Source organism: Magnolia sinica, chromosome 8 (assembly GCF_029962835.1).
Source record: "Magnolia sinica isolate HGM2019 chromosome 8, MsV1, whole genome shotgun sequence".
In the NCBI taxonomy this organism is placed as follows: Eukaryota; Viridiplantae; Streptophyta; class Magnoliopsida; order Magnoliales; family Magnoliaceae; genus Magnolia; species Magnolia sinica.
This window is the reverse complement of record NC_080580.1, coordinates 83,332,097-83,355,254: the sequence shown is the minus strand read 5'-3', so window position 1 is coordinate 83,355,254 and position 23,158 is coordinate 83,332,097. Positions and strand designations below refer to the sequence as shown.

The 23,158-nt window shown below is 43.5% G+C and overlaps 1 protein-coding gene across 1 annotated transcript in view; it reads right to left on the bottom strand.

Moving 5' to 3' along the window:
• Positions 1–23,158, bottom strand: part of LOC131253541 (protein TIC110, chloroplastic-like) — a 49,585-nt gene that overhangs the window by 17,421 nt on the left and 9,006 nt on the right. The window contains exon 2 of the mRNA XM_058254578.1: positions 6,461–6,520. Within this exon, the coding sequence (XP_058110561.1) occupies positions 6,461–6,520 (60 nt within the window). The remainder of the gene's footprint in view (positions 1–6,460; positions 6,521–23,158) is intronic.

The following is a 23,158-nucleotide window of genomic DNA, read 5'->3' as shown; positions in this document are numbered from 1 at the left end:
ATCTCCCCACTCCCATGAATTATCAACCCAAGATATCGAAAGTGGTCATTTTGGAAACTTCTCAGTCAGCAATCTAAACTAATTCCTCGTTTCCACTCCTATTGTTAGGAAAACTGCACTCCATATAGGCGAGATTTTCTGTGGCAGGGTAATGAGAAAAAGAAGAAAAATCATCTCTTGGATTGGAAAAAGGTCTGTCAGCAGGTGCAGCATGGGGGAGCAGGTATCAGATCTCTCAGAAGCATGAACCAGGCATTATTAGGCAAATGGATTTGGAGACTGGGCACGGAAGATGGGAACTTATGGAATCGATTGATTAAAAAGAAATATGTGATTTCAGCAGGAGGATGGTGGAATAAGGACTCCTCGGCCTATAGAGCTTCTGCCCTATGGAGAGGTGTATTAGCTTCGAAGCAGGAGGTTTTGAAAGGTATTGTTTTCTCCATAGGTAAAGGAGACAAAATTTCCTTCTAGGAAGACATTTGGATGGGAGAAACAGTTCTTAAAGACGAGTTCCTGAACATATACCGTTTGGCTCCAAACCGGTCCATCTCCGCAGCAAACAGTTATCATATGCAAGGGACTGATATTATCAAGATCCTGCCTTGCAGAAGGAATCTATATGATTGGGAAATTCAAGAATATGCTTCTCTTCTTAGTCGTATCAGCATGGGCAAACCTGATCAGTCTTCTGCTGAGTCCTTGAAGTGGAGATTAGACAAATTAGGTATTTTATCAGTTAAATCTCTCTATAACTCGATCTCCAAATCGAGTTCGGTTTCAGTAGAGATCTTTACTGAAAAAGTTTGGAAATACAAGGTGCCCCCAAAGATCGCTGCGTTTGGTTGGCTGGTTGGAAAGGAGAAAGTGCTGACAGTTGACAATTTGCAAAAAAAAAGAATGACGATCACGGTTTCAGTAGAGATCTTTACTGAAAAAGTTTGGAAATACAAGGTGCCCCCAAAGATCGCTGCGTTCGGTTGGCTGGTTGGAAAGGAGAAAGTGCTGACAGTTGACAATTTGCAAAAAAAAAAAGAATGACGATCACGGTTTCAGTAGAGATCTTTACTGAAAAAGTTTGGAAATACAAGCTGCCCCCAAATATCGCTGCATTCGGTTGGCTGGTTGGAAAGGAGAAAGTGCTGACAGTTGACAATTTGCAAAAAAAAAAAAGAATGACGATCACAAATATCTGCCTCTGTTGTATGGGAAATGTTGAATCTGTTAATCACATATTCATACATTGCCCCTTCCTCAATGAGATCTGGCCGATTGTGTTTGCTTGGTTCGATCTATCTTGGTCTCTCCCTCAATCGACAGGAAAGCTGCTAAAAGCGTGGCATGGTGTGTCCATCGAAAAGCAGAAAACTATCGTTTGGAGAATGGTTCTCTTGGCAGTTTGGTGGGCAGTTTGGAAAGAAAGAAATGATAGATGTTTCAAGGGTGTTTCCGATTCAGTGGGATTCGTAGTGTACAGAATTCACTAGCACTGAATGGGCTATCTTTAATCATTCCTCAGCGTGTAATCTGTTCTTTGTGGGAGAGTAATTTTCCAGCTATCTCAGCGGGTTCTCTCTCGCCTGTTTTCCTTTTTCTTTTTTAATGAAAGTGAATGTTCTCTCAAAAAAAAAAAAGAGCACTCCATATACTCTTTTTTAGTCTGACTAATTTTAAATCCTTTAAATTCTAAATCACCCCTCTATAAATCTAGCTTCATGTTTACACCCTCTCTCGTCTTGTCAGTCAAAACTATATTATCTACAAACAACATACACCTTGGGATCTCTCATGCAAATGCCTTGTTAACTCATCCATAACCATTACAAAAAGGTATGTGCTCAATGCCAACCCCTAGTCCAAGCCTACAATAACTAGGAACTCACTTGCCTCTCCGCTAGTAGTCCTCACATTTGTTACTACTCCCTCATACTATCCTTAATCATGTCAATATCAAGGTGTCCCGTATCGGTATCGGTTGGCGTAACGGTGCCCTCCGAAACCGATATGGATACGGGGGCGTAACAGCCCGTAATGGCGCAAAAAAAAATTTTCCCAAAAAAATATGAAAAAATATGGATTAAATCCGAAATATTCTAAGCATTCCAAATATGCATTCATTTATAAATTGGAACATGTTTATGGTGGTGTAACGGTCCACTCTTTGGTGAGAAGTTGTATTGGACTGTCTGATGAATTTATGAACCAGATAACCTGAATTTGACTACAAAATTCATATATTTAATTTTCTAACTATCTACTATCAATGATAGATATATTAGAATGAATGTAATATGAAAATATCTTACATTTAGGTGTTTGCAATTATTTTTGAGGGCCAAAATTCATGCGTAAATAGAAAAAAATATTTTAAAAAATATAAAATGACACCCCAAATATGTAAAATGCACATTAACATGTTCTACTATGATTAACACATCATATGGCATCATTAAAACAGCAAAAGAATCATTAAAAAATGATTTTTTAAATTTTCAAAAAAGGGCCAAAATAAATGCGTAAATAGAAAAAAATATATATAAAATGGCACCCCAAATATGTAAAATGCACATTAACATGTTCTACTATGATTAACACATCAAATAGCATCATTAAAACAGCAAAAGAATCATTAAAAAATGATTTTTCGAATTTTCAAAAAAAGGGCCAAAATAAATGCGTAAATAGAAAAAAATATTAAAAAAATATAAAATGGCACCCCAAATCTGTAAAATGCACATTAACATGTTCTACTATGATTAACACATCATATGACATGATTAAAACAGCAAAACAACTATTAAAAATTGATTTTTCGAATTTTAAAAAAAGGGGCCTAAATTAATGCGTAAATAGAAAAAAATATAAAATGGCACCCCAAATCTGTAAAATGCGCATTAACGTGTTCTACCATGATTAACACATCATATGGCATCATTAAAACAGTAAAAGAATCATTAAAAAATGACTTTTCGAATTTTCAAAAAAAGGGCCAAAATAAATGCTTAAATAGAAAAAAAATATATATAAAAAATATAAAATGGCACCCCAAATCTGTAAAATGCACATTAACATGTTCTACTATGATTAACACATCAAATGGCATGACTAAAACAGCAAAACAACCATTAAAAATTGATTTTTCGAATTTTAAAAAAAGGAGCCAAAATTCATGCGTAAATAGAAAAAAATATAAAAAAAATTTTAAATGGCACCCCAAATCTGTAAAATGCACATTAACATGTTCTACTATGATTAACACATCATATGGCATGATTAAAACAGCAAAACATATTAAAAAATGTATAAATACCTATTTTTGACGAATTTCTGAAAAATGGCCCACCGAGCTTTGATTCAAGAAAATCCGTAATATAATGTATTTTTATCTCAAATACCTAGCCAAGGTTGGTCGAAATTAGTAGTAGGAGGAGTGAGAAATAGTTTGGAAGCAAGAGGTTTCAAAAAAACAGCAAAAACAGAGCTTAAAATGAAAAAAAAAAAAAAAAAGTTACCGTTATTTGGGCGCGTATAGGCCGATACGGGTACAAAATCGGGTAATGGCTGATACGACCCCAAAATGCGTAACGGTTCCCACCGTTACCGTTACGTATCGGCCGTGACGGCCGATACATAACCGTTTTGGCACACCATGGTCAATATATCCTCTTGAAACTCCCCTTTTCTTGAAACTCCCCTTTTTTTCCCAACACCCACCAAATTAACTCTCTAAGGAGTTGGGACCCTATTGTAAGCTTTCTCCCAGTAAATAAAAACCATGTGGAGATCCATTCTCCTCTCCCTATATTTCTTCACCAATTGTCTACATAGGAAAATAGCTTCAATTGTAGACCTTCCTAGCATGAAACCAAATTGATTTTCTGATGTGTTCATCTCATGCCTTGATCTTTTGCTCAATCACTCTTTCCCAAAGTTTCACAGTATGGCTCACAAGTTTAATCCCACGATAGTCATGCAGCTTTGTACATCTCCTTTATTTAAATCTCCACTAGTGGTTTATCTGAATCCTATCTCAAGAACTATCACTTTTCTTTTCGAAAGATAACAATATTTTATTAAGATAAGTCAATATTTTTTAAGGATAATAATAGTCTTGAAAACTAAATGATTTATTTAAATCCTATCCCTAGATCTACCATAGGTGCCATTCTCTTTTTTCTTTTCTTTTTCTTTGGAACTGCCCTGATTTAACTTGCCACCACTTTATTCAATGAGTGAAGTTTGTTACCCCATATATTACCTTATCCTCTATTTATTTTCCACGTGTTAAAACTGTGCTTGATATTTAAACCTCAAATCCTTCCCGTTTCAATGGGATGTCCAATTTAGTGGGTAATTTCTTTTTCCCTCCGTCGTGTCATCTTGGGATTTACAAACTGATTTGCACTGAGGTCCCTTACTGTAACTTATTAGCAGATGATGGGTTTGCCACCACGGAGCTGTTTGCTTTTTCTGTTTAGAGTTGTTTAGCTTTTTCCTAGCGTTTTTGCTTTTGTTTTAGTTTTTCTTTCAAGCTTTGTATCTGCCCTGCTCTGGGCTTCTCTTTGTTTGTTTTCTTTCTGCTTTAATATAATTTTCCATCCTCAAAAAAAAAAAAAAAGGCTTGACGGTACAAAGACTTAACAATTAACTGATTCAGGATGGTGCATTAAGAATGCAACTTTAGTACAAACAATTATAAAGGAAATGATTTAGTTAAAACCAGTAGAGAGCAGACCAGAGTGACGTGTTTCATTACCTTGGCTCTATTATTCAAAAGGATGGGTAGATTGAAGAACATGTTTCCAATAGAATTAGAGCTGGGTGGAAGCGGACAGATATCTCTAGAATGTCATGTCAGTGTCGCATGTGTACGACTTGACGGAAATTTTTATAAGATGGCTATTCAATTGGTTGTGCTACACGGGGTAGTTTTGGGCCGCTAGAAGACATCATGAGCAGAAATTAAATATTTTTTCCTGATAAAAAAGAAAAAAAAAATGGCTGTGCTATATGGGGTACTTTCGGGCCGCTAAAAGACATCATAATTCAAAACCCAAAAGGGAAAGCAAATAGATCAATAAGAAAAGAAAGAGCTTGCAGGAAAGAACCCAAGAATCTAAGATTATGTCTTGCCTAATATAAAGATATCAAAGTAAATTATCTAATGTAAAGATTTAAAAGAAATAGAAAGTGACAATATTTCCTAAGATAGAGATTTGCCTAAAAATGGAAAGTGGACATTTTTCTTATGCATACGTGCATAGTGTGCACGCTTGAGATGTGGGCCTTTTCTTCAAATCTTGATAAATCAGCTTGTGTGGCCATTTGGTTGCATCACATCATGAGCAGAAATTCAATAATGCACAAATGGGGATGTTGAGATCGATGTGTGGAACTACTAGGTAGGATAAAATTATGAATGAGATCACCTGAAGCAACCTATAAGTCTCAATAAGAGAGAAAATGATGGAGAGCATAATGAGATGGTTCATCATGTGTGACAGAGACTAACGATGGCCCTGAAAAGGAGGGAAACATTGACCAGGTTGAAGGGCCTGAAAGAGAAACGGAAAAAGACATAAAAGGATTTGGAATGTGGTGATGAGAAGGGATGCTTGTCCAAGACCTGAAAGGACTTGGAATGAGGTGGTGAGAAGGGATACTTGTTCAATAACTGAGTATAGAGCCTTCAATGAGATTGAATTGCAAAAACAGAATTTGTAAAGCTGGCCCCAAATAACTGAGACAGATATGATGATGATGATGTATTCTTTAGAACCTTTCATAGGAACTTCTAAAAAAACATACATGATTAATAAGCCAACCACAGACAACGGGTACAAGGCTATGATGATGATGATGATTTTTTTTATACAAAATGATCACGATCATGAAACGATGATGATCATAAAATAATCTCAAAAAGGTGTCCTCTCTGTCTACCAAAGGAATAAATAGAAATTACACCTTAAGATTCTTGATGCTACAATTGCAAAGATAGGCATGTGCTTTTAATCATTGGAAAGACTTGGCATTTGGCATGAAACAAAAAAATTATCTTAAATTTGACAAATCAAAAAGTCGAAGATCACCCCAACAAAATTTTTGTATACGAGTAGGGAATAACACATCACCATCAACTTAGCCTCTCCCAACAATTTGGGGTTGTCTTTTAAATGGTCAATTGCAAAAGTTTTATGATCGTCTTCCCACCAGAAATCTACCTTCATCTTTTACCAGGGCTCTTAAAACCAGTCATGGTAGAGGCTCACATTGACGCCACTCACATACAAATGCAGGCCCACCCAGCATTCAACCTCAGTCCAACTATTACATGCACACCACAGAGGGCGAGCAAACGGGTGGAAACCATTAAGCAGGAAGCATCTGGGTAGGAAATAACGTGTACAACTTGGAACCATAAAGAACAAAGAAAATAATAAAAATCAATTTGACTCACCGGCTATACAAATCACAAAGCTCTGCATTGAAGGCTTCATCTTGTTTGCTAACACCGTATCTGAAAGGTTGATTTTGAACACAGGAAAAAGGGGGAGAAAAATAAAATCAGATGCAAGATAATGGTAAGAACCAAAAGAAAACCTGAAAAACGAGAACCTTATCATGAACCAACCAAAAGCCTCTTTTACCTAATGAAAACAAGCACATGATTACAGAAAAGAAACCAAATTGAAACAAGCTGGAGGAACCATGTTTTACAGAAATCAACCTTCGAAACCAAAAGAATTACATTGATCAATTTCTCACTAGCCCAAAAACCATGATTTTTCATAGCCAAAAACCATAGCACTATCAAAGCACATATCAACAAACCCTGAACACTAAATCCATTATCAAGACCAGCTCAGTCATTAAACCTCAAAGCCTAATTTCTATTCAAATCTATAAAATGAAAGGAACAAACTAATTATATGGAGCAAACCATAATTTCAATAATGTGCATTCTGTATACCCAAGATTCCACAATCTATTGGAATATATGAAATAATTCCAAGAGAACCAGTAATACAATTAAATTGAACTAAGTTAAACCGAAAAAAAAATTAGAAAAAAATATATATATACTTTTTTTAAGAGGCAACAAGAATTTTATTAAAAAGAGTACAAAAGAACAAACAACCGAGTAAAATTGCAAGAATAGCAGAGGAGAAAACGCAAGTACACAATCATATTGTGAGGTTCTACAGAAACTTGCTCTCAAGAGAAAGATGGAAGCATCCTTGGGTGGATGACTTGGAATTCAACTCAATATCTGCTGAGGAGTTACGTGGAGGAGATTAAGATGCCGTTGATTCATTGAGGAGGGACAAGGCACCAGACCCTGATGGCTATCCTATGGCGTTCTTCCAAGTCTTTTTGGGAAGTTGTAAGGATGATTTGGTTGACTTGTGTGAGTGTTCTTCAAGAGGGGGCATTTGTCGGTGGAGCTTAGAGCATCTTTTATTGCACTTATACCCAAAGTTGAAGGAGCAGACAGTCTGAATGATTTCAAGCACATAAGTCTCATAAGGGGACTATAAAAATCATAGCTAAGTGTTGGCCCCTATGTTTCTGGGGGTGCTTCCAAATGCAATATCTAAGGTCCAAAACGTGTTTATAGTGAGTAGATAAATTTTTGACAGTGCACTCATAGCTCATGAGCATATAGATTCTCGGCACAAGGATGGTAAGGCAGGAATTGCATGTAAGTTGTACATGGAGAAAGCTTACATCTGCATGGACTGAGACTTTCTTGACTGTATGTTGCAAAAGTTGGGTTGTGGGTAGGAGTAGAGAAGATAGATGCAGGAATGCATCAAATCAGCAAGATTCTCTATTCTGGTGAACAGGTCCGCCAAGGGCTTCTTCAAAGTGTCCCAAGGTCTCAAGCAGGTATACCACATGTCCCCTTTTCCATTCATTGTGATTGCAGAGGCTCTTAGCAAGATGTTGGAAAAGACAAATTAGTTAGTCTGATCAGTGGGTTTAGGTGGTGAAGGTGGGAATACAAATCTCTCACCTACAGTTTGCGGACGACACAATCTTATTCTATGAAGTTGATGAAGCGATGGTCAACAATTTGAGGAAGAGTGTGAGGAGATTCGAAGTTGTTTCCAGTTTGAAGGTTAATATTCATAAGACAAAACTACAGGCATTTGTTTGTGGGAAGAAGAGGTGTCGAAGTTTTCACTTTGCAGTAGTGTTTGGGTGTGGCATGGGGTCTTTCATATCTTGGGCTCCCTCTTTGGATTGGTAAACTGGCTAAGCATCTTTAGGATATAGTTATTGAAAAGTTCAAAAGAAAGCTATCTAGTTGGAAAGGTCAGCTCCTCTCCTTGGGTGGACGGCTAACCCTCATAAAAGCGGCGCTATCTAACTAGCCTTTGTATTATATGGCGCTATTCAGGTGCCCAAAAGTCAATGGCAGTTAAATTGAAGAATCTAAGAAGAAACTTCTTATGGCGGAGAGCCGAGGACAAGCACAAATTTCACCTCTTGAAGTGGGAAGAGATTTGCAAGCCTCTAGATGAAGGAGGTGCAGGTATAAATAAGAGATTTGGATATCATGAACAAAGCATTGTGGTGCAACCCAATTATCGAATCAATTAGATATTGACACCCGAATCACAAAGTGGACAAAAATTACACTCACAAGAATATTTGAGTAGAAAGGGAGGAATGATTTTATTGACATGAAGCTTCTTACCAAACTCAAGAAAACTCACACTTAGAAAATTTTAGAATGATACTCTCCCCGAGTAAATTTCTAAGGAAAATCCCCCCAACTAAGAGATTAATTTCAAATCAATCAAAGTTGACTTCGAATCAATCTAATCTACCTAAGATAGTAAAAGAAATATAGAAAATAATCCTAATTACAAATCTAAATCAGCCCAATATCTTCAATCACGTTGCCCTTATATCTTCAACCACATCTTTAAATCCCCCCCCCCCCCCCCCGACTCACAAGAAACCCGATGGCCGGTTCTGGCCACAACAGCCTCCGTAGTACCCCATTCTCGGCTCCTGAGGCAGGTTCCGATCCTGGGATCCTACAAGGAGGATTTTCATAACAGTATAATCATTCCAATACGAGCTTACTCAAGATCACAGCAAGTATTTCTGAGACTAACAAAGGGCACATATCACAAAATCCACTAAGAACTTGAACTTTTACGAGTTTACATCAAGCCGAAAAGGACATACATCAGATAATAGGAAAAGAGAGAAAAGTCAGCAACACTGGGTCTTCAAGCTTAGCTCTAATCCACGCTCCGCCGCTCTATGACACCTACCTAGGATCACCTGCACGCATCAATCGTGCATAAGCTTATAGAAGCTTAGAGGGTGGTGAAAGTATGTGCCAATGGTGCACAGAAGAATAGTAGGAGGTACAAGGAAAGAACATACTCAATGAGAATATCATTACCCTTACCAAGGCTTATCATGAACACCATGCAATGAGTACTGGACGCCATACCAAGGCAGTGCATGAAGGGGGCTTACACAGCCAATGCTAATACGATTCAAGTAATGCCAGTGCTCATAACCAAACCATATGTCAAGTATATTTCCAATCATAAGGAAATCATCGGGGTCCATTACACTACTGAATGATTGCCGCTCTACAGACCCCGCAAGTCAAACAAGCGTAAGGGACCTCACTACCCGCCTGTGAACAGTCAATCACCAACAAGGCCTGATGGTAGCGGACCCATTTCACGAGCTGGTCAGACTCAGCCTAATAATGCCCTCCCTCACAGGCGGATAAGGCCACATCCCTATCCAACCGACTACACGACAGTGGGAGTCACGGCCTATAGGTGTAAGGCCCTTGTGCGCTCATGTTTCCACCCGGTTGCGGCGTTGGAGCAGATCCTTGGTACCATGGAAGTTTTGGGAATTTCACCCATGGGCATCCTATGCACCCGGTATGCTTAAACATCATTTCCAGTGTCCACACGTCCAGCAATCCACGAATATCCATGTGAAGGCAAGGCCCTGATGAAGCGAGGGCGAATGTCGATCATACTATGCAATGTCATATGCATGAATCACACAAACAGCCATACATCATACCTAAACATCCAACATGCTCGAGAGGGGAAAACTCCATCCCTCACAATATCATGCCCAATGGTATAACTATGACCAATCACATCTCAGCCAAGCATGCATATGATGCGTATGGGAGTAGGCCATGAAGATGAACAAGAAATGCCAATGCGATGAAGATGTTCTCCCCTCCTCACTAGTAGGGTCTAGGTACTTCGACCGTTTCTCAAAAGGAATGTAACCTCAATGGGGGCCCAATAGCCTGGGGTAGCCCATGAGACTAGATGGATAATGGCATGGACCTAAATAATAAGAATGGGCCTAGCAATGGTCTATGGTGGACCTTTAACCACCCATAGAAGCAAGAATGGGCCTAACAAGGGCCTAGAGGGGCATATCAAGGTGGGCATTCAACCACCATTGTCCCCTGAAGGCGGCCTAATAATAATCTGCCGAGGATCAAGGCCCGTGGCCCGAGCATCACCATAAGAAAGAGATGGGCAGCTATATACATATAGATACATCACATGTTGGGCCTCGATAAAGTGGCCCAAGGCTACACATAATTCATAGGCCCAATAGGGGCAATATACAGCCAAATCCACATGCAATAATATGGGCCCATAAGGAAGGTTAGGGCCCAAACATAAGGGCAACCAAGTCCATACATTGTGGTGGGCATAGTGAGCAGCCCATTACTCCAACACATGGCGAGAATTGTATTCAAGATAAGCAAGTTAGGCCTTACAACCTAGCCCATGATTTTAGTTATTTTGGTGGGCAACCAAGGGCCCAACCACTCATACATTCCAGCCCACTAGCCCAACAGAATACCATGGAGGATCCAGCCCAAGAATTCACTGGGCCTATCTAAAGGACTCCAGCCCAGTTGGGCTTATAAGGAGTCCAAAAATCTGGTTACATATAAATACCCATATAGCCCAAACAAGGTGAGCCTCAATGATGCATTAATTAAACCCAAAATTTAGAGTATAAAGGCATGAATTATCCTACAAAATCCCCACAATATGGTGGGCTATACAACTCATCTAGGTGGGCCCACAAGGTAGGCTGGAGGGCCAACCAAGGCTGGACACCCCAGCCTAGGCGTCCCTGCCTGATGAGCCACTCCAGGCCGCACCACCAGCAGTACAAGGGCCCAATTGCTCTGAAATTTTACAGGGTGACACTTTCATGGGTGGGACACACCCCCACAAAATTTCAAGATTTTTAGAAACCCAGAAATATTTTAATTAATTTAAATAAAACAGTCTATCCAGAAAATCAAACTGACCTGGACGTCCCAACGTGGTGGGCCAGTCCGGCCCTTGCCACGGTGTGTACAGGGGTCTACTGGCCTCAAAATTTTGTAGGTGGGTCCCACCATGGGTAGGCCACCTCCCTGTAAATTTTCATAATTTTTAGACACCCAAAAGTATTTTAATAAATTTCGGAATTCCAACTTATCCAAGGTGGAATGCTGCTGGAAAAATAACTGTCCACTGTCCTGAATTTGGGTCATCCAAATGGGTGGGTTTTGGGCTTCCAAAATTCCTGAAATTTGGGCCCAAGGTCTCTCATCAAGCTCACAACAAGATGGAGTCCAGAAAAGTGGCCCACGTATAGAAGAAATGTTTATGAATTAAAGCTTTTATCAGATTATATTGCTGGACCGCACAACAGAAAATTAAAGTAGTGTTGTCCCTGATTTGAACACCCCAAAGGGGTGGGCCCAAGTTCTCCAAAAATTGGGGAAAATTAATTCTAACCCCCCCATACAAGTGCACTACAAGGTAGGGTCCACAAAAGTGGCCCACCATTACAAAAACTATTATGTATTTATGGATTTCTAAACTGCAATGTTGCTGGATAGTACAGAAAATCTGGACTGTCCACCCCACTTGGGCCACTCCTTTAGGACTTCAATCAAGGTCAGATGGAGGTAAAATTTGGGATACATCTAGGTGGGGTCCACACCTTCAAGAAAAGTATATCAAATGGGTAGAAACAGTCCCCTAATCAGTCCAAAAATCTGACCCAAAATCCACCAGAAACTGTCCAGAAATTTTCTGGACAGCAACATGCTAATGAAATAAACTGAGTATATAATTCAAATCAAGGGGAAAACACCCCATGAAACCTGAGTTGTGGTCCACCAAAGTGGGTCCCAAAAACATCCAGACCTATTTCTCATATAAAAATCCATTGCATATGCATCTAAAGGGGGCAACAAGTCATCACCATCCATGGAGTGGACTGCCATGGGCGTCCACCCCATTTGGACGGTCTGGATATTTCCAAGCCAAATGGTGGGCCACACACCTCAAAAAAAATAAGTGATTACTAAGAGAAGAGAGAGAGAATCGGCCACCAGGGAAGGGGCTCCGCCACATTGAGGCCCTTCCCTTCCTCACAAACCATACATCTCACTATATTGATGGTATTACAAGATCTACCCATGCATGCATCTTTAGATCAAAATCCAATGGTCGAGATGCCATCTCCACCAAGGATCAAGGGTCTAGATGACCTAAGGATCCTTCTAACTAAGAAAAGAAACCATGGTGGGGTCCATGGAGAATGGCCCCACCCATGAGTTATGCATGCACAAAAGGATGGACCAATGACCACATCCAAGAAGACATGGGGCCTCCACCATCATTTGATGGGCCCCACATGCTTCAAACATGAAGTGAAGAGAAGAAATAAGGAATGTAGATCTTAAGATTCTAAGTACATGCACACCCACCTACAAGGTCTTCAAGCAAACACCTCCAAGATGGTCTTCAAGCACCAAGTTACATGGATCTAAGGTTGAGATCTTTTTTCAAGGGTTGGATGGGGGATTATGTGAGTGAAAGTAAGCTGGAATAATGGAGAAAAGTTGCTGGAGAAGAAGAGAAGAGAGAGAGAGAGAGAAATGAGAGGGAAAAAGAGAGAATTTTAAGGCAAGAAATGATGAGTTTCTCCTAAAGAAGGGAAAAATCTTAATTTTGCTAGAAAGGAGGGGTTTAAGATAGAGAAATGCATCATAGTTTTTCTAAGAAAGAGAGCAATCATTGCCTAGGTTTAGGCAAATCCATCATACTAGCTATAAATATAAAAAAAAAAGGTGTAGGGTAGCTTGTAGGTTAAGCTAGGTAATGATGGGATTCCAGGTGGGTATCACCTAGGGAAACGTGCACAAGCACCAAGTAGGTCCCACATCGTGATCAGTAGCCCAAATAATGCGCGGCCTACAACTTTTGATAGACACGTCGGATTTACGCACGAGACGCGGCGTTGAAACCGCAACATCAAAACGAACAAGATGGCACAGGTTTTGGCTCAATCTGAATCGGGTCTAAGTGACCGGACTTAAGGATGACCGCAAACACTATCCGATGGTTGCGGATTGCCGGAATTCTACCGATAGGACCGCGGGACCAAGATGAACGAGATGCGTACTCACACACACACATGCATACATGCGAACTCGGGTCGGGTCTTACAATCCTCCCCACCAACAAAGAAATTTCGTCCTCGAAATTGACAAGACCGGAACAATAAAATGCATAAACATCATCATATATATCTCAATCATCAATCACAAGAGAAGGCAATACAAGCAATCAATTATCGAACAAATGGGCATAACGCTCTCTAATCTCGGCCTCACGTTCCCAAGACGCCTCGGCCTCCGAATGATGCCCCCATTGCACCTTTACCAAGGGAATGACCTTGGTCCTGAGGACCTGCTCCTTCCAATCAAGAATACGAATCAGCTGCTCAAAGTAAGAAGCATCCTCACGGATCTCGAGTGGCTGCCAATCAATCACGGGAATAGTGTCCGACCCACACTTCCGCAACATAGAAACATGGAACACGTCGTGGATCGCGAACAACTCAAGAGGTAAGGCAAGCCTATAGGCCACAGCACCTACTCGCTTGGTAATCTCAAAAGGTCCAATAAATCTCGGGGCGAATTTGCCCTTCACACAAAAGCGAACCGCGCCCTTCATAGGCAAGACCTTGAGATATACCATGTCCTCGACTGTGAACTCGAGGGGTCGACGCCAACGATCAGCAAAACTCTTCTGCCGGCTCTGAGCTGTGCGCATCCTCTGCCTAATAACAGCAATAGCCTCTGACGTCTGCAGCACAAGCTCGGGACCTAAGAGACGACGCTCTCCAACCTCAGTCCAACAACTAGGAGATCTGCACGGTCTATCATAAAGTGCCTCAAAAGGAGCCATGTCGATAATTGTCTGATAGCTGTTGTTGTACGCGAACTCGGGAAGGCGCATATGACCATCCCAACTGCCCGGAAAGTCAATCACACAAGCCTTGAGCATATCCTCATGGATCTGGTTGACCCATTCAGTCTGCCCATTCATCTGCAGATGATAAGCAGTGCTAAGACGCAAAATCACCCACAGTGCCTGCTGGAAACTCCTCCAAAACTGAGACATACATCTGGAGTCTCGGTCTGAAACGATCGAAACTGGGACGCCGTGCAGTCTCACTATCTCCTCAATAAATACCTTAGCAAGCCGGTCCATAGACCAGGAAGCATGTACTGAAATGAAATGAGCCGACTTCGTCAGACGATCAACGATAACCCAAATGGTATCGTGACCACGCTGAGTACTCGGCAAACCTGTGATGAAGTCCATCGATACGTGCTCCCACTTCCACTCTGGAACGCTCAATGGCTACAAGGGACCAGGGGGTCTCTGATGATCGGCCTTGACACGCTGGCATGTGTCACACTCCGCCACAAAACTCCAATCTGGTGCTTCATCCCCTGCCAGAAGTACTGTCTCCTCATATCACGATACATCTTCGTGGAGCCCGGGTGGATAGTAAGTCTCGATCGGTGTACCTCGGTCATCAGATCACAACGCAACTCTGGCACGTCCAGGACACAACCGACCTCTGAAGCGTAATCCACCATCAGAACCAATCTGCCAGTCTGACTGCTCCACGGATGCGGCCTCTGCTCGATACTCCTGAAGTGACTCGTCCATCTGCTGAGCCTCGATCACCCTAGCCACCAAAGAGGGTTGAATCGACAAGCTCGAAACTGAACAATGGAAGACTGCAAACCGAACTCAAAGTCAAACTCTGATACATCCTCGAGCATCTGCCACTCACACACCATCATCTGTGCCACCAGGCCTCGTGGTTGGCGGCTGAGCGCGTCTACCACCACGTTCGCCTTGCCCGAGTGGTACTAAAGGTCAAAATCAATCTTTCAGCAACTCCATCCATCGCCTCTGTCACAGGTTCAACTCGGACTGCGAAAATAGATACTTCAAGCTCTTATGATCGGAGAAGAACTCGAACCTGACCCCATATAAATAATGCCTCCACACCTTCAGTGCGAAGACAACTGCTGCAAGCTCCAAATCATGAGTGGGGTAGTTCAGCTCGTGGACCTTGAGCTGGCGCGAGGCATACACCACTGGCTTCTCATGCTGCATCAGTACAGCACCCAAGCTAACTCTGGAGGCATACAACAAAACCCTCACTCCCATCAGGAAGAGTGAGAACAGGAGCGGACGTGAGGCGATCCTTCAACTCCGTAAATGCCTTCTCACAAGCATCACTCCAGACAAACTTGACGCCCTTCCGCGTCAACCGGGTCAGCGGTGCTGCAATACGGGAGAAACCCTCGATAAACCATCCATAATATCCCGCTAGACCAAGGAAGCTGCGAATCTCGGACGCGTTCATGAGCTAGCCCCACTGTCGCACTGCATTAACCTTCGAGGGGTCTACAGCAACACCCTCCCTCGTCTCTACATGATCGAGGAACTTCATCTCCTCCTACCAAAACTCGCACTTCTCCAGCTTCGCATACAACTAGTGGGCACGGAGGGTCTCAAGCACAATCCGCAGGTGCTCAGCATGGTCCTCTCGGGTCCTCGAATATATAAGAATATCATTAATGAATACCACCACTAACTGATCGAGGAACGGCCGGAAAACCTCTTTCATCAGCTGCATGAATACGGCGGGAGCATTGGTCAGTCCGAACGACATGACCCGAAACTCAAAATGACCATAACGTGTCCGGAAAACCGTCTTCGGAATGTCCTCTCAGACCCGAATCTGATGATAACCAGAACGCAAGTCTATCTTGGAAAAATACTTTGCACCCTGCAACTGATCGAACAGATCATCAATACGGGGAAGCGGGTATCGGTTCTTGATGGTGACTCTGTTGAGCTCGCGATAGTCCACACAGAGTCGCAACGAACCATCTTTCTTCTTCACAAACAATACCGGGGCTCCCCAAGGCGAACTGCTAGGACGAATGAAACCTAACTCCCGGAGCTCATCCAACTGATCCTGCAGTTCCCTCAACTCCAATGGTGTCATCCGGTAGGGGGCCCTTGAGATAGGAGCGGTACCGGGTACCAAATCAATCTGGAACTCCACCTGCCGATGCGGTGGGAAACCCGGAATCTCCTGAAACACATCCAGGTACTCACAAACAACTGGCAACTGTTCAATACTCTCTGCCACAGAATCCTTAACGACCGAAGCCAAGAAACTAAATAACGGCTCCCCTCTGGGCTCGGCGACGAACTAGAATACTGGCAAGCCTGAGATATGAAACGTGACCATCCTCGCGGCACAGTCTAAGACGGCACCATACTCTGCAAGCCAGTCTATACCTAGAATAACATCGAATCCTGTCATCGGCATCACGAACAGATCGGCAGGAAGGAACATCTCGCCCACCAACACTGGGCAAGAAGGGCAGCAACGGGTCAATACCACAGACTTCCCAACGGGAGTCGAAGCAGCCAAGGCCTTAGACACAGACTCTGATGGAATACCGGTCGATCGACAAAACTGCTCAGCCACAAAAGAATGGGAAGCACCAAAATCAAACAAAACATAAGCAATGCAAGCAGAAACAAGAAGAATACCCTCAACGACTCCACCGGTCGATGACTGCGGGTCCTGGCCTGGCGCCTGCTGCGCAAAATAAAAAGGCCCTGAGCTGGTAGGGGAAGCAAACCGAAAGACTGAGGGTCCTGAGTCTATGCCTGCTGGGCTGCGATACATACTAGACCCAAGGACTGGACATACGGATATCCCCTCTGCTGGTATTGCGGCTACTGCTGTCTCTGCTGAGGAGGTCTGCCTAGCTGCCTCTACTGCTGAGGAGCCCTAGGAGCGGCTGGTGGAAGTTGCGCTCTCTGCTGCTGCTGAGGAGGACAAGGGGGCAACTGCAGTGGCCTCTGCTGCTGAGGAGGACGAGGGGGCAACTGCGGTGGCATCTGCTGTTGAATGGGGAGAGGGCACTCACGCCTCCGATGCCCGGCCTGTCCACAACCGAAGCAAACGCCGGAGAAGGGGCTAGAAGATGAAGCAGTTGGCAGTGCTGATGATGAGGAAGAAGCTACTGTCTGAACCGCGGGCTGTCGAAACCCCGATCTGCCCCTCCGTCTCTACTGACGGAGCTGCCTGGAGCTGCCGACTAGTGCTCTCCTCTTCCAGTCTCCACCGAAACTCTGCTCTCTCAACCTCTGGGTCATAGCCAGTCCTCATAAACTAGTGCTCGATGAACGACCTGGTCGAACATCTCCAAACAATGCCCTACCACACGGCTACGAAGGGCAGGACGTAACCCAGTCACAAAACGACGGGCCCTCATCTTCTCATCGCTAGTGAGATGAGGAGCAAATCGAGACAAGGCCAAGAAACGGGCCTCATACTGAGGGACAGACAAATCACCCTGCACTAGGGTCTCAAACTCGATCGCTCGCTAGACCTGAACGTGCTCAGGGAAGAACTTCTACTCGAAACAGAACACGAACTCCTCCCATGTCCAAACGAACTAAGGCCCGACCATCCTGGATACAGATGACTACCAATGACAGGCCTCACCCTAAAGGAGATAGGTCGCAAGGGATACTCTCTGGCCCATAGGACACTGCATAGTGTCAAAAATCCTCACAACCTCAGTGCGCCAAGCCTCAGCAGCAAAAGGGTCAGGGTCACCACTAAACCTTGGGGGATCATGCTACCGGAACTTTCAAGCAATCACACTAGCACGTGGTAAATCAGACTGCCCAGAAACCTCGGCAGTAGCTGGCTGACGGGTCTGCAATGCAGTGGCAACAAGCTACATCAGCTGTTGGAAATGCTCAGCTCCTATAGGTACTGTCGGAAAGGCAAGGGTGGCACTTGCCTCAGGCGGAGGCACGGGTGCAACCGGCAAAGCAGGAGCCTCCGAAACCGGAACAATAGACTGAGGGGGAATAGGTGGGGGAACCGGAGCAACTGGAGGAACAGGCTAGATCGGGACCTCTGGAATCGGATCCTCAACAACGGAAGCAGGATGTGCTCAAGTAAGATGGGTAACACGGGTGCCTCGTCCACGGGCACCACGACCAGGGGCACCACGACCACGAGTGCCACGTCCACGCATCATCGTCTACAAAATAATGACGAAGCAAGGAATTAGAACAATTATAAGCTCAATACGGAGCGAAGGGAAGAATCTCGGGACACTACTTGTCCTATATTCTTGGCAGACATGCGATGTTATCCCGAGTCTTTCCAGAATACTTGCTATGCTCTGATGCATTTCTCTATCCTAAGCCCCTCTTTTCTAGCAAAATTCAGATTTTTCCCTTCTCTAGGAGAAACTCATCATTTCTTGCCTTAAAATCCTCTCTCTCTCTCTCTCTCTCTCTCTCTCTCTCTCTCCAGCAACTTTCCTCCATTATTCCAGCTCACTTTCACTCATCTAATCCCCCATCTAACCCTTGAAGAAAGATCTCAACCTTAGATCCATGTACCTTGGTGCTTGAAGACCATCTTGGAGGTGTTTGCTTGAAGACCTTGCAGGTGGGTGTGCATGTACTTAGAATCTTAGGATCTACATTCCTTTTTTTTATTTCTTCTCTCTACCTCATGTTTGAAGCATGTGGGGCCCATCAAATGATGGCGGAGGCCTTATGTCTTCTTGGATGTGGCCATTGGTCCATCCTTTTGTGCATGCATAACTCATGGGTGGGGTCATTCTCCATGGACCCCACCATGGTTTCTTTTCTTAGTTAGAAGGATCCTTAGGTCATCTAGACCCTTGATCCTTGGTGGAGATGGCATCTCCACCATTGGATTTTGATCTAAAGATGCATGCATGGGTAGATCTTGTAATACCATCAATATAGTGAGATGTGTGGTTTTTGAGGAAGGGAATGGGCCTCAATGTGGCGGAGCCCCTTCCCTGGTGGCCAATTCTCTCTCTTCTCTTAATAATCACTTATTTTTCTGAGGTGTGTGGCCCACCATTTGGCTTGGAAATATCCAGACCGTCCAAGTGGGGTGGACGCCCATGGCAGTCCACTCCATGGATGGTGATGACTTGTTGCCCCTTTTAGATGCATATGCAATGGATTTTTATATGAGGAATAGGTCCGGATGTTTTTGGGGCCCACTGTGGTGGACCACAACTCAGGTTTCATGGGTGTTTACCTTGATTTAAATTATATACTCAGTTTATTTCATTAGCATGTTGTTGTCCAGAATATGTCTAGACAGTTTCTGGTGGGTTTTGGGTCAGATTTTTGGACTGATTAGGGGACTGTTTCTACCCATTTAATATACTTTTCTTGAAGGTGTGGACCCCACCTAGATGTACCCCAAATTTTACCTCCATCTGACCTTGATTGAGGTCCCAAAGGAGTGGCCCAAGTGGGGTGGACAGTCCAGATTTTCTGGACTATCCAGCAACATTGCAGTTTAGAAATCCATAAATACATAATAGTTTTTGTAATGGTGGGCCACTTTTGTGGACCCTACCTTGTAGTGCACTTGTATGGGGGGGTTAGAATTAATTTTCCCCAATTTTTGGAGAACTTGGGCCCACCCCTTTGGGGTGTTCAAATCAGGGACAGCACTACTTTAATTTTCTGTTGTGCAGTCCAGCAATATAATCTGATAAAAGCTTTAATTCATAAACATTTCTTCTATACGTGGGCCACTTTTCTGGACTCCATCTTGTTGTGAGCTTGATGAGAGACCTTGGGCCCAAATTTCAGGAATTTTGGAGGCCCAAAACCCACCCATTTGGATGACCCAAATTCAGGACAGTAGATAGTTATTTTTCCAGCAGCATTCCACCCTGGATAAGTTGGAATTCCGAAATTTATTAAAATACTTTTCGGTGTTTAAAAATTATGAAAATTTACAAGAAGGTGTAGTACTCATGGTAGGACTCACCTACAAAATTTTAGGGCCAATGGACCCCTGTACACACCGTGGCAAGGGCCGGACTGGCCCACCACGTTGGGACGTCCAGGTCAGTCCGATTTTCTAGACAGACCGTTTTATTTAAATTAATTAAAATATTTCTGGGTGTCTAAAAATCCTGAAATTTTGTGGGGGCGTGTCCCACCCATGAAAGTGTCACCCTGTAAAATTTCAGAGCAATCGGGCCCTTGTACTGCTGGTGGTGCGGCCTAGAGTGGCTCATCAGCACCCCGCACCCCCCCCCCCCCCCCAAAAAAAGAAACAAAAGTAAATTGCGATCCTTAATTTATGCCCCCAAATTCATAAATAAATAGTCCAGAAATTAGCACATGTTGGGACGTACTATCGGCCTAGGTGGACCTAATTGGGCAGTTGGCATAGGTGCACCGTGGGCCTAGTTGGGCCATAGGCCTAAATCACATTACTAGTTGTAAAGGTTAAAGAATGGGGGCTCGATAAGGGAACCTATGGAGGGAAGTTATTGCTTGCAAGTGTGGGGCTCGATAAGGGGAATGGGGGTTAAAGAATCGTCCCTTTACAAGGCTTCGTGTTTGTGGAAAGTGTTCTCTGAGGTAGCCTCCTTGTGAAACGAGGAGTACCTTTCTCTCTTGGTGATGGTCAGTGGAATAGGTTTTAGGAGGATTGGTGGGTTGGTGTAAGTAGAGCTGGACACCAAGCCGAACCGAGTCAAGTTAGGCATAGCTCAACTCAGCCAGCAGCCTACCTCAACTCGAGTTCAACTTAGCTCAGTCCTCAAGCCTGACTGGCCAACTCAGCTCGGTTCGATCAGCAACTCGAGCCAAGTTCAAGTTCAAGTTTTTTACATGAGCTGGAGTTCGAGAGCCCAAATAGAGAGAGGGAGAGAGAGTGGAGAGAGAGGGAGAGGGCTACCAACTCGAGTGCTCGAACAGGGACATTCGAGTGCTCGGACAAGGAAGGACGGCCGGACAGGGCCGGCCGACTGCTCCATAGGGAAGGATGGCCGGAGAGAGAGGGAGAGAAGGCCGGTAATGCAGGGGCATTTTCACACCAGGCTCGAGTGGGGTTGACTGTGGGAGCAGGGCCACACTCGAGGTGGGCGGCCCATGTAAAGCGAGTGGCTTGTGTGAGGCCGGCTCTATCCCTGTAAAGCAAGTGGCTCGTCTGAAGCGAAACCCATGTGAAGTGGGGCCCACGAGGGGAGTTCAGCCGAGGTCCTAACCCATGCGATGTGGGGCCTGGGCTATGAGATAAAGGGATTGATTCACCATGCTCTATCAATTCGAGCTTTTGGAGCAAGTGGTTAATTGTCTTGCATCAAAGTGGTATCAGAGCAGGGGGTATCATGTTCAAAACTCCTCACTAGGGTGAGTAATGCAGGGGCATTTTCACACCGGGCTCAAGTGGGGTTGCCTGTGGTGCGATGCAAGGGCACACTTGGAGTGGGTGGCCCGTGTGAGGGGGGTAGCTCGTGTGAGGCGGGCCCCATCCGTGTGAAGTGGGTGGCTCATGTGAAGCGGAACTCATGTGAAGTGGGGCTCACGAGGGGGGTTTGGCCGAGGTCCTAACCCATGCGATGTGGGCCTGGGCTATGAGATAAAGGGATTAATTTGTCATGCTCTATCAATTCGAGCTTTTAGAGCAATTGATTAATTGTCCTGCATCAGCCAGCCGGGTCAACTAAGACGAAAAAATGTGAAGGAAATTTAGGGCGATATTTTCTATATATATATATATATATATATATATATATCATATATTTTTAAATGTATATAGGTCGAGTCGAGTCGAGTCGAGCCAAACCAAGTCAATTTCAGAGAGTGTGCGAAGGCTCTCAAAAAATTGCAGTAAAGTTTTAAACCAGACAACATCTTCTTATATCTACGAAAGGAATTGGAATTGTTTTACACTTATTCATTTGAATAATAGGAATAGATTGCAGATTAACACGTTTGATAGACTTATCTTCATGCACTATAACATAAGGCTAAGAATACGGCGACATTACAGTAGCCGCCAATCACAACTATTGTCCAATAAACTTGGACAATATTTATGATTAGGATAACTCACTTCTACCTTGATTGAAAGTGAGGAAAAAACATATAGAAGAAGAGAGTGAAGAATTGGAAGTGGATGACCCTATAATACGCACGGCGTAGCAAGAGAGTCGTGCAACTTTGTTGGACCCAAAAAGATGGGCAAATTTCATGCAAAGTCTAACTCAGCAAAAGAGTAGAGCAATAGTAGCAGCGAGACCTAAAACAGGTGATCATGATAGTGGTGGTAATGACACACCTGATGCTGGTCCCACTTCTATTATTGTTCGGCAAACCATACAGCCGTTTACAGATCGCGTGGCCGATGAGCATTGATGGTATACATGAGATCGGACTTATGAGTCTACTAAGTCACGATACATCCAGCGGGATGAAGCCGACTCTAGTGGTGCACCGGGAGATTCAAAACATCAATGGGCTAATGGTCCCAAGCATTATGGATATTCTTATGGGCAATGGGATTGTATGGAGTATGTTCCATCACATTCATGTTGGAGTAGTCCTTGTTCAAATGTTCCATGTGATTATAGATATCTACATCCAAATACAACTTATTAATCACAGACACATTCTCAATCTCAATAAGGTGCTAAAAGTGAGAAGACTGTCTTCAATAAACCATGACCGGAAGAAGATACCGCCAGACATGACCGGAAGAAGATACCGCCAACCATGACCGGAAGGAGATACCGACAGCCAATACCGAAAGGAGTCTCCGCCAGCCATGCCATGCATGATAGGAACTACCGCCATCCCAGCCACGATAAAATAGATAAAGACGTAATGTATACGAGCAGAGTAGA